We start from the raw sequence: 12,325 nt of genomic DNA on the forward strand, positions 1-12,325 counted from the left end.
CCCTCCCAGACTCGTCCCTCAGCAGGCTGACAGCCAACATGGTGTTTTTGCCCAGTCTGTCATCAGCTTACAGGTCCACATCAGACACTCTTCATGGAACATGCTCTTCCTTCAACGGGGCATGGGGACTGAGACCTGCTCTGGGTCTTGCTCTGTCTGTGTCAATACCAGTGACAACCAGCCACGAAGCAAACTGGTCTTAGCCAACAAAATCAAATACTTAATTCTCCAGAAGCCTGGAATGCTTTTCACTCTGCTGTGCCCCGAATTCCAGCTTGACCTTTGAGAGGAAAGCGGATACCCAGTAAACAAGATTCTCGCACAGGCAACATCAACAGAGATGACCGTGTGAGCTCAAGACTTATATGTAGCTGAAAGGGCCAGAGACCGTGGAGGGTCAGCACAGTGTTTTTTAAAGCTGCCTGGGAATGCTTTCTTTGCAAAAACAACCTTGGTGATGAGGGAAACAGTTACTCCTGAGAAGGCAGATAAGAATGTCGGAGTAGCTCTCCTTCCACTGTCCTACATTTGAAGCATCTGGGTTTGGTTGCTTGCGACTGCTATTCCAATACTCGGGTGGGCAGAGGTGGTGCATGCCTTTGATCGGAGCACTCTGGAGGCAGAGGCAGGAGCATTGCTGGGAATTTGAGGCCAGCCTGGTCTACATGGTCAGTTCCAAAAAAAAAAAAAAAACCCCAGGACTACTACACAGAGAGAGCCTGTCACAAACAAGCAAACATCTTACGCTCAGGCCAAGGAAAGAGGATCTGGGGTTCAAAGTTCTTCTGAGCCAGCCAGGTGCGGTGGTGTAAGCCTTTAAATCCAGCACTGCAGAGGCAGGGGCAGGTGGGTCTGAGTTTGAGGTCTACAAAGTGAGTTCCAGGACAGCCAGGGCTACACAGAGAAACCCTGTCTAGAAAACAACAAAAAACAAAAAGTTCAGCTAGGCCACTCTGTATCCAACCAAAGGAATTTTTTTTTATTTTAGGAAAATTCTAGTTTGTTCCATACAAAGCTAACTGTTATTATCTCTAAATTAACAAGATAATAATTCTTAATTTTTAAAATAAATCTAAAGACCCACGTGATTATTGCTGCCTCAGTGGCCTGAGGGGAAAACACGTCTTCCCAACCTTTCCTCTTGTGCCTCACAGCACGATATTTGAAGAGTGTCACTCCGAATAGCTTGGCACTCTTCCCACACTGCCGCCAGCATTTGGTATAGGTGACACCTGACCCTCATACCAGGGAGCAAGTCAGTTTGTGTCTTCTCTCAGTAGGTCGGTCGTTCCTCTCCTTAGCCCTCCCGAACCCATCTCTGCACTTACGCGTGCACACACACAGAGTCTCACACTGTTGCTCAGACCAGCCTCTAACTGGTAACACTGCCTAAGCTCCCGAGTGCTGGGATTACATCAGCCTCAAGGCCTGGTGCTCTTTTTTTTTTTTTTTTAAATATACAGCATAGTTCAGTGAGTCTCTCAGTCAGTGCTGGGGGATCCAGGGCCTTGTGCTTTCCTGCAAAGTTTGTAAATGAGTCTGTAAGCAGACACTTTTGTATCAAAGATGGATCTGCCTAGGTTGCTACAGAGAGGTCAATGATTAGCTGGACACAGTTAAACAGGGATTGCTAAACTGCCATCTACAGTGTGTGTGCCAGTTTCCATGACCAGAAGCCAGCCTGCTCAAGGCAAGCCATGGCATGACAAAGAATTTTAATATACATTAGACAATATGTACGTTATGTTTCTATATGTACAGACAACGCCCAGAGGGAATTGCTGGGAATTGAAACCAGGACCTCCGGACGAGCAGTGCTCTTAACCATTGAGCCATCTCTCCAGCCTAGCAAAAACATTTGGAATGGGCATAGTTGGGAGGTCAGAGACAGGCGTGCAGCCTCACCAGTAATCAACGCAAGACAAACAGGAGAGCAGTTATGATTATGTGAGGTTTAGAGACAGGGTCTCTGTAGCTCTGGCTGGCCTGGAGCTCGGAGAGATTAAAGGTGTGTGCAGCCACACCTGGACAGTTGCACAGTTGCAAAGGTCGGACTACTAGAACTGAACATCGGGAATAAAGGCTAGCGTTGGTTAGACTGTGAGGTCCTGGCACTGTTATCGCACTGTATCAGGAATCAAGCCCAGGGCTTTTGCATGTCAGGCAAACATCCTACCACTGAGCTATGCCCCTCTTTTTACCTGAGGCCCAGGCTGGCCTTGAACAACGGGTGAGCACAGCTGGTGTTCCAGGACTGCACTACCAGGCCAGGCTGAGCATCCGGTGCTCCCCCTGCTGCTTGTGACGTAGTGCGTGCACTCATGAGAGTGCTGTCTGCAGACTTCCCATGTCCCAGAGCAACCGTGAGGCAGTCCTTTGCATCTCTCAGACGGGGGCCCTGAGGGCTTAAAAGAACCCTGCACCAAGCTCAGTCAGCCGGAAACAGCTTCCTTTTTTCTTTTTTTCCCAAGATTTATTTATTATATATAAGTACATTGTAGCTGTCTTCAGACACACCAGAAGAGGGCATCAGATCCCATTACAGATGGTTATGAGCCACCATGTGGTTGCTGGGATTTGAACTCAGGACCTCTGGAAGAGCAGTCAGTGCTCTAAACCACTGAGCCGTCTCTCCAGCCCCATGTTTTCTCTAATACTTCAAAGTTTTGTGTTTTTAGCTTCCGAATGCTGCATTTTGAAATTCATCTTTGTCCGTGGGATGACATCAAGAGATGAGCTTTATTTTCTTTCAAATGGCTATGTATCTCTACATGGATTCGCTTATATGATCGCCTGTCTAGGCTCCCAAGTCTTCCCCTGCCGGCTGCCACACTGGCCAGACCGGGCTCTTCAGGGCATTCCGGCCCTGGTCCCGGCAGCACGATGCGGTTGGTACAAGTTGGGGGCAGGGAGAGCTAGTCTGTGCACCCTTCAAGGGCAGCCAGACACAGGAGGAGGAGCCTCAGCTGGCCAGCAGGTCCCACAGGCCACTGTTGCAGGGCAGCAGGTCACATGCTAGGCGTGCTTTGCGATCCCGGACAGTCTTCAGGGCTGGGCTGTGTTGTAACAGGAGGGAGCAAATGTCCTCATGACCCTTCTCGGCAGCCTGGGGGAGGGAGATAGAGGGAGAGGGAGAGGGAGAGGGAGAGGGAGAGAGAGAGAGAGAGACAGACAGACAGACAAGAGAGACAAGAGAGAGGGAGAGAAAGAGAGAGACAGACAGGCAAGAGAGACAAGAGAGAGAGAGACAAGAGAGAGAGAGAGAGAGAGAGAGAGAGAGAGAGAGAGAGAGATTAATGAAAAGGCAAACCGGAGCTGGGCCCTGCACCTTCTTATTCCTCCTTCTAGAACCTGCTTGCTCTGACAATGTCTCCTGGCACAGGAGCCCAGGTGTGTAAGCACACTTCCAAAGGCCACCAAGGCCCCACGCCTCCCTGACCCGAAGGTTTGTGAAGCCCTGGGGCTGTCTGGGAAGCTACTCAGCATCAGCTGTGGTTCGGTTCCTTCTCTTCTGGAACTCTCTTCGTGAAACTGACTGGCCTTGAAATTTGGCAATCCTCCTGCCTCGGCTTTCCGAGGGTTGGAATTACAGGTGTGAGCAGCCATGTTTGGGTCGTCTTTGGTCTTTGTGCACGTCAGGCTTCCTACCACTGAGCTACACTGGAAACTACCCCCACCCCAGCCAAAGCTCACTCTGTAGACCAGGCTGGCCTCAAACTCAGATCTGCAGTGATGGGATTAAAGGCTTGTGCGCACCACTGACGAGTCCTGACAAGTATTTCTTTAAAAAAAGACAAGACCCAAGCTTCTACGCCTAGGAGGTATCTAACAAAACCCAACAGCCAGCTGTTCAGGCAGTTGGATTTCAGTAAGTGCCTAGGGCATGTGCTAAGGCTATAGGTTAAACACAAGAAGGCCCAGCTGCTGCCCCTGGTGAGAGACGGACCTCAAGCTCAGGATGAACAGGTGCCTGGGTTACATTTCTACTGCTGTGAGGAAACATTGTGACCAAATGCAATTTGGGGAGGTCAGGCTTTATTTCCTGGGGTTGGTGTTGCTCACCGTGAAGGGAAGTCAAGGCAGGAACTCAAGGCAGGACCTGTGGTGCCCAAAGTTAACCTGTAAGCCCTATCTGCCACATGTTTGAGAACACCCTGATCTGCATTAGGGAGTTCCAGGTTAGCCAGTGCAGCAAAACAAAACTCTGCTGGGAAGGGCAGGGTGGGGTGGGGGGCTTGTCTCAAAGAAGGGGAGCAGAGGGAGTTGGGGAACAGCTATTCAGGGGATAGTTTGTGACACACAGTGACAGTGAGTACACGGGGATAAAAAGACTTAACAGAGTTTGAATGCACGAGTCAAGGTTAGGAGCTCACAACAGGAAGCCGGCAGGAGCCAAACCCAGATGGCTTGGTAGGATGAGCTCCTTGGACTTGGAAAAAGCCAGCCTCTGGGGTAGGGCTTGGTGGGAACCCTCCTCCTCACCCCAAGATAGGGTTTCTCTGTGTAGACCAGGCTGGCTTCAAACTTAGAAGTTGGTGTTGGGATAAGGAGGGACTCTATACGCATATGCATAAATCAAGTCTCTAAGATGCATATGTGGGCTGGGCATAGAGTTCAGTGGGAGAGCACAAACCTAGCAATCCCCAGAGCTTAGACACAGACAGACGGACAGATGGACAGACAGACAGTTGGAGAGAAAGAGGGAGGGAGCAATTGGTAAAGTGGATGCCTGGAGAAAGGGTGTAGAATACTGAGCCCCCAAAATGATAATCCTGTCTATGACCCGGGACTCTCCAAAGTGGTGGCAGAGAGAGGCAAAGCAGTGCTGGTTTCATAAAGCTGACTCCTCAGGAAGCTTCACAGCTTGTCACTGAGTGGGGGAACCAGTTTCTGTAGTGAGAAGACGGTGAGGGAGCCGTTTTCCTAAAGTGGTGGCAGGTGAGGGAGGTGAGGCGGAAGATTCCAGGTGGTCTTTCCTTGCCTTTATTTCCTGTTCTCCACAGTGCCCTCTGTGACGGTTCAACTTGGGGGGTTTACAGTCACCTACAGCACATACCTACGGGTGTGAGGGCATTTCAGTCACCTACAGCACATACCTACGGGTCTGAGGGCATTTCTAGAGCCCTTTAACCTCCTGAGTGGAGGTCCCAGCCTGCCTGGCGCCCTGTCTTTAATCTTAGCAGTTGGAAGGCAGAGGCAAACAGATCTCTGTGTGTTCAAAGCCAGCCTGGTCTACAGAGTAGAGTTGTAGGCCAACCAGGATAACATAGACTTTGTCTCAAAAAAAAGTAAATAAGGGGTTGGGGGTTTAGCTCACTGGTAGAGCGCTTGCCTAGCAAGCGCAAGGCCCTGGGTTCGGTCCCCAGCTCCGAAAAAAAGAAAAAAAAAAAGTAAATAAAAATAATATTTTTGGGGCTGGAGAGATGGCTCAGAGGTTAAGAGCACCCGACTGCTCTTCCAGAGGTCCTGAGTTCAATTCCCAGCAACCACATGGTGGCTCACAACCATCTGTAAAGAGATCCGATGCCCTCTTCTGGTGTGTCTGAAGACAGCTACAGTGTACTTATATATAATAAATGAATAAATCTTTTAAAAAAAAATATTTTTGGTCACAGCAAAGCAACAAGAAAAAAAAAAAGCAGTACAAGATTAAAGAGAAAAAGGCTTGAAGGAGACAGCGACATACCTTATGTAGACTGGTCATGCCGTCATCGTCCACCAGCTGGGGGTTGGACCCATGGGAAAGCAGCAGCCGTGCGATTTCCGTGTGCCCACAGTAGCTGGCCCGGTGCAAAGCCGTGGCGCCCCCGTTGGTCCGGGCATCACACTTTGCTCCATTTTCTAGCAGAAACTGGCAAACGTCATAGTGCCCATTGCGGCTAGCATAGTGCTGCAAAGGTCAGAGACTGAAGTCAGGTGGCAAAGTCCTGGCAGGTGACAAGGCGTTGGGAGGCTAAGAGCCAGGGGGCAGTGTCGGAAACGCTGTGCCCTTCCACTAATTAAGATACCCAGCTGCTCAGGATGTGGCCAGAGTTAAAAGCGAAGGGTGGCTAAAAATGCAATGTAGGTGGGGGGTGCTTAGTGGTCACGGTGGCACAGGCCTGTGTCTGGAATCCCAGCACTTGGGAGGAGGCAGGGGGATCAACGACAAGTTCAAGGCTAATCTGGATTCTGTGACAGCCTATTTCAAGAGACAGAACAACAAATTTTAAAGCTGGGTGAGGTGGCATGTACTACAGATTCTCAGTACCCAAGAGGGAGAGTGACTGCAAGGACAGCCTGGACCACAGAGTGAATCCTGACAAAAGACCAAAACGAACGAAACAACAACTACAAAAAACCAGTGAACTAGTGTGACGACTCGTTTGGTGAAAGCACTTACCGCAAAGTCTGATGGCTTAAGTTCTACACCCAGACCTCACATGGTGGAACACACACACACACACACACACACACACACACACACACTCACACAAAGAGAAAGGGAGTGGGAGGAAGAGAGGAGAGGGACACACACACAAGAGGGGAGGAAGGGGGAGGCGAGAGGGACACACACACACACACACCAGGGCCTTCCTGGAAATAAAGGGAAGGGAGCAGCAGCCCAGAGTTAAGCCTCTCCCAGAGCTCACCAGTGCAGTGTAGCCAGCAGAGTCTGGCTGGCTAGGGTCTGTGGCCTTCTGGATGAAATGCTTCACTCGGCCCAGGTCTCCATTCAGGGCGGCCGACCAGATTCCTGCAGAAAGGCATTCAAAGCTCTGAGCAGAGTGATATGACGTTTTTTCTTTTCCTTTTTATTTATTTTGAAAGCATTGCTTCTACCTTTTGACTGAAGTTTCAACATCTCTAAGTTAAAGCTTGAGCTGCTATATCGATATTACCCCCAGGAAGCAAGCAAGAATTCCATGCGAAGACTATTGTAATCTGGACCTGTCATAAAAGTGAATTCCAGGACAGCCAGGGCTACACAGAGAAGCCCTGTCTCAATACGAGGATCAAGGAACAGTGGCTCAGCAGGTCAAGTTCCTACTACCAAGCCTAACTACCTGAGTTCAGTCCATTCCACCTACACAGTGGAAGGGCAAAACCGAGTCTACCAAGTCCCCTCTGACATCACAGCTCACACCCTGACACCCCACCTGTCCTAATTAAAAACCGGGTAAAATTATTGGAGTAAAATGATCACAAATAGGTCGACCAAGACTACAAACCCAGCTGGTGAGAGCATTAACTAGTAGCTTAGTTTACTCACAATGCAGCACAAAGTGACGGGTAAAAGAGATAAGGAAACATGAAGGGAACAGATACCGACATACTTCTAAAAAGTTATCACAGAGAGGTACGCTAGCTGGGACCGGTGCCTGGTGCCCTGTCCTTGTATGGCTCCAGAAACTCAACCTTACTGATATAGGGAGCCCAGACACACATAGAAGCTGGGAAACTGGGACTGGTGGACTCTGAACGGGAACTGCAGCATCCCAGGAGCTCAGCATGGTTATTAGATACAGTTGAATGGCTACCCAAGGTTACTGTATCAAAGAGGCAGGGTTGTTACAGACAGCTGAATAAGGAGGCGGGGCTATTCCATACAGCTGAGCAAGTAGGCGGGGCTATTCCATACAGCTGAGCAAGGAGGTGGGGTTATTACATGCAGTTGAGCAAGGAGGCGAGCACAACTAATTTCAGCAGGAGAGGTCTCTGTAGGGGAGCTATCTTAAGGTCATAAACATTCAGGGAGAGAAATAGTGGATATTTTCTGCACACATTGTCAACATCTGCATATGGACCAGAGGAAGGATTTTCTGTCCCTCTAAGCCTAGACCCCTGGTGTGTGTGTGTCTGTGTGTGCCATTTCCCCATAGGTCGGAGGCTCTGGTCCTTAACATGTCCTGCTCATGTCAACATTCACTCGGAGTTTCCTCTGTTCCCATAAATGAAAAAGATACCGGTTGACAAGATAAGAATTATACAGAAATAAAGATAATCAGAATGTAGGCATGGTGGCACACACCTATAATGCCAGCACTTGGGAGACAGAGGCCTGTAGATCTCTGGGTGTTCAGGGTGTAGACAGCCTGGTCTACAGAGTGAGTTCCAGGACAGGCAGAGCTACACAATGAGATGCTGTCTCAAAAAACAAAACAATAACAACGATCAGAGCTGGAGAGATGGTTCATGAACTGCTGCTTTTCTAGAGGACCTGGATTTGATTCTCAGCACCCATAAGGTGGCTCACAACCATCTGTAACTCCAGCTTCCAGGGACCCAATCTCCTCTTCTGACCAGGCACATACATAGTGCATAAATACAGGCAAAACAGCCACACACGTTAAACATATGTGTACATAATTTGTATATATATAAAATCAAAGAGATGGCTCAGCAGTTAAGAGTAGTTGCTAGGGCCTGGCAGTGATGGTGTACACCTTTAATCCCAGCACCAGGAAAGTAGAGGCAGATGGCTCTCTGTGAGTTTGAGTTCAGCCTAGTCTGAAAAATGAGTTCCAGGACAGCCAGTGAGACCTGTGGTTTGGGGGTAGGGAAGGGCGGACCAACAAAACAAAACATAGACACACATACACACACAATGAAAGTCACCAAAACAAAGAGATTAAAAACTAAAAAACATAGCTGGAGGGCTGGAGAGATGGCTCAGTAGTTAAGAGCACTGACTGCTCTTCCAGAGGTTCTGAGTTCAATTCCCAGCAACTACATGGTGGCTCACAGCCATCTGTAATGAGATCTGATGCCCTCTTCTGGTGTGCCTGAAGACAGAAACAGTGTCCTCATATACATAAAATAAATATTTTTTAAAAAGTCTTTGACTAAAGAAGTCAAAGGCTGGGTTGGGGACTTAGCTCAGTGGTAGAGCGCTTGCCTAGGAAGCGCAAGGCCCTGGGTTCGGTCCCCAGCTCCGAAAAAAAAAGAACAAAAAAAAAAAAAAAAAAAAGAAGTCAAAGGCTTTCATCAATTTTTAAAAATAACTAAAAAACATGCTCTACAGAAAAAAAATCACATAATAGGTGCGTATCTTTATCACATGTGGAAAATAAATAATAAAAGAATTAGCTGACAACATTGCAGCAGGTGATAACAATCTATTTCTGAGACAAAGTGTCTCACTATGTAGCTCTGCCCTGTCTGGCCTTGAACTTGTGACCTTCCATCTCAGCCTTTGAGTCAATCCAAACTGCTACAATGAGAGCAAAGCGCTAATGTAACAGAGTAACCAGAGCTTTGAATATGATGAGGTGTTTTTTTTTTTTTTCTCAACAGAGGCACGGCTGACATTTTGAGCCAGATCCTCTTGTTGTAACAGGGAGCCAGCCTGTGCATGTCAGGATAGCTGTGACACCCAAAAATGTCTCTAGACCTAAACTGGGCATAACTGTCTCCAGGTTGAGGACTCACTAAGGCTTAAGGAGGGGTTCCCTGAAGAGGTGTCATGGAACTGAGAGCTGGTGGAAAAGCTTCAGTCAGCCTGAAGGTGGCTAGCCAACAAAACGGATGAAGTCATGAGACAAAGGGCTTGCATATTTTAGAATTGTAAAGGAGACCGCTGCAAGGGTGAGAACCATAATAAGGTATAGAAACAGACCTCTGGAGGCCACAACAGTCAGTTTGGCTTGGAGAACTTATAGCAATAGGAAGTGCTGGAGAGATGATGGCTCAGCAGTTAAGAGCTCTGGCTGGTCTACAGAGGACCCGGGTTGGTTTTCAGCTCCCCTGTTCAAGGCCATCTGTAACTGAAATTCCAGGGAATCTGATGCCCTTTTTTTTTTTTTTTCTTAGCTTCTATGAGCTCCTGGCACGTGTGGTATACAGACATGCATACGGGGGAAAATGCACATAAATAATCTTTAAATTTAAAAAGGTGTAAATGTAATAATCCTCTCATTTGCGATTTTCCAAAGGCAGGGAGGAGAAAACACTGCAAGAGGGCATGAGAGGAGGTGGGGTGTCCTATTATGTCCCTAGCCCAAAAGATGGCAGTAGCAGGGGTTGGGGATTTAGCTCAGTGGTAGAGCGCTTGCCTAGGAAGCGCAAGGCCCTGGGTTCGGTCCCCAGCTCTGAAAAAAAAAAAAAGAACCAAAAAAAAAAAAAAAAAAAGATGGCAGTAGCAGAAGCACAGAGGAACAGCGCAGGTTAACCGTCAAGTGTTATCGCAGACTTGTGTATCACCAGTCCTCCACGGATGACAACCTTGCTACAGCTGCACAAACTACCCGAAGTAACAAGGCACAGAAAACAGGGAGCGCTGCTAAACGGCAAAAATCTCCGTATAATCTTGGACAAAACAGTTACACCCCCTTCGCTCCACAGGTAAAGATGCAGTCATCTCTTTGGAGATCACTGTCATAGCTAAAACGTGTGCGCTCACCCGAGATCAGCAAGGGCCAGCTCCCCTGACCTCCCAGGTGGATACAAACCACCAACTGCAGATTCTTTCCCTAGCTCCTCTGTCACCAGGCTGTCTCCTGCTGGGTTGGTCTCCAGACCCAGTTCAGAAACCAATGCCTCAATTTACCCGTCCGCACTCGAGACGGAGTGGCTGAGGGGCTTCCTGCCGTGCTTTGAAGCCAGCCTTCCTGCACCAGGCCCGGAAGCTCCAAACTCGGTTCGAGGCCTCCTTCAGTCCACGTTCCCGGAGATGGGGCTGGAGATTGCCCGCCGCCGGCCACGCGGCCGCCTCACCCCTCTCACCCCTCTCGAAGTCCATCTCTTCCAGTGTCTGCTGTACCCCGGGCACCGCACCAGGGTGCGAGCAGCAGGAGCCATCCGCGCACGACTGAGGTGCCGCCATCCCGGCTGCCGGGATTGCAGCCACGCGCTCCTACGGAATGCCCACCCCTTCGTCCCAGGCTGACCACTCCACGTCCGTAGTTGACCTTCGAGTCCCGCCTTCTCGCCCAGGGAAACCAATCCTGCATTTAGACCTTAGCTTAGCAACCAATGAGAGTGGCGAAGTGTGGCAGGATAGACTGAGCCTTGCTGCCCTGCTACCACCAGAGGGCGCCCGAGGCTAACAAAGCACAAGGAGGAGCAAAGGAGCGGGGATCCGCTGCGCACCCAGGGAGGAGGCGGGACGGTTCATGCAACCGCGCCTTGTAGGGTGTGGGGACCAGGCATCTTGGCCCGTCTGGTAATGTTTATGTCGCATTCGCCAGAACCGAGGCCTCGCGGGCTACCCAGGGCACAAGGACTCTGGACGCGGCCCAGAGTCTCCTCTTCCGAGCATCACCTGAGCCATAGGCCATCCAGGACAGAGCAGTGACCGCTAGAAAGCTACTAACACTCTGACCCTGGATCTTTAGCACTCCAGCTGGAAGCAGGTGGCCTGAGGGCAAGGACCGGGCAGGCCACCTTTGTGTTTAACCCTCCGCCCTCTCAGTGGGCGCTGGTTGCCAACACCCACTGGGCTGACAACTGAGCTGAGGGGAACACACTCAAGCATTTTCCAACCTTCTGACCCACACATGGAAACCGAGACACCAGCCTGTTCAAGGGGCGTCCAAATGGATGGGGGTGGGGTGGGAGCAGTCGAGGGGGAAGGGGGGGCGCGCGGCGGGTGGGGGGGGTGTTGTGAAGCTCACTGTCGCGGTCTGTTCCTATGCACCGGTTAGATTGATCTAAACCAGGTGTGTCCAAATTGTAGCCAACAACAGCATTGAATTTAGCACGACACAAAAATCTTAAAACGTCTTATTTTTTCTTTCCCCCTATTTTCCTTTTTGAAATTCGATTGCCAGGCAACTCTCATCAAGGGCCCTCAGAAATGAATCCAGGCTGGGCCTGTTGTTTTTCCCAGTAACATCTGGGCCTACACCACTCCCTCACTAAGACAAGGGCTTGAAACTGACTGGGTGGCAATAGGGGACTATCCCTACACAGTTAGGACATTTGAGACCAGCATTCTTAGAGTAAAAAGCTACAAATAGCCCCTCTCCCACTGAGCTTTTCCTAACCTCCATTTTTATAAAAACATTGTCCACACAACCTTGAGAAGCTTCTAGGAGGACCTCTCCTTCAGCCCCTCACTCCTTGCTCACCCTCCCTAGAGTTCCGGGAAGACAAACCCCTTCTCCTCCTTTCCTCCAATGCTCTGCCTTCTTTCCCTGTGGCACCAGGCCAAGTCCAGCTCCCAAGGGGATGTAGCCCTGGTCTGGTTCCCAGTCACATAGGCACCACTGTGGGAAAACACTCGCGTCTCCGCTGGCCCCTCCAGAGATGGGACACAGACAGGCATTAAGACCATGATGGGACCAGGCCAAAGGATGATTCCCTCTTTGGTCAGTCAGTGAGTTTGAGTCAAAATATCTGTGTG

The 12,325-nt window shown here is 49.7% G+C and overlaps 1 protein-coding gene across 2 annotated transcripts; it reads right to left on the reverse strand.

Moving 5' to 3' along the window:
• Positions 1-2,451: 2,451 nt before the first annotated feature.
• Positions 2,452-10,843, reverse strand: Ankrd39 (ankyrin repeat domain 39). Of its 2 annotated transcripts, none has more exons than XM_087567048.1 (4): positions 10,705-10,843; positions 6,633-6,736; positions 5,677-5,890; positions 2,452-3,131 (listed from the first exon to the last, which is right to left on the reverse strand). In XM_087567048.1, the coding sequence occupies exons 1-4, from the start codon at positions 10,802-10,804 to the stop codon at positions 3,046-3,048; spliced, it is 504 nt and encodes a 167-aa protein (XP_087423174.1). In that variant the 5' UTR covers positions 10,805-10,843; the 3' UTR covers positions 2,452-3,045. The 2 variants fall into 2 exon arrangements, with proteins under 2 accessions (XP_087423174.1, NP_001128486.1); NM_001135014.1 differs by having other exon boundaries at positions 2,452-3,106; positions 5,687-5,890; positions 10,705-10,836.
• Positions 10,844-12,325: the final 1,482 nt, after the last annotated feature.

This window comes from Rattus norvegicus, chromosome 9, assembly GCF_021556685.1.
Source record: "Rattus norvegicus strain SHRSP/BbbUtx chromosome 9, alternate assembly SHRSP_T2T, whole genome shotgun sequence".
In the NCBI taxonomy this organism is placed as follows: domain Eukaryota; kingdom Metazoa; phylum Chordata; class Mammalia; order Rodentia; family Muridae; genus Rattus; species Rattus norvegicus.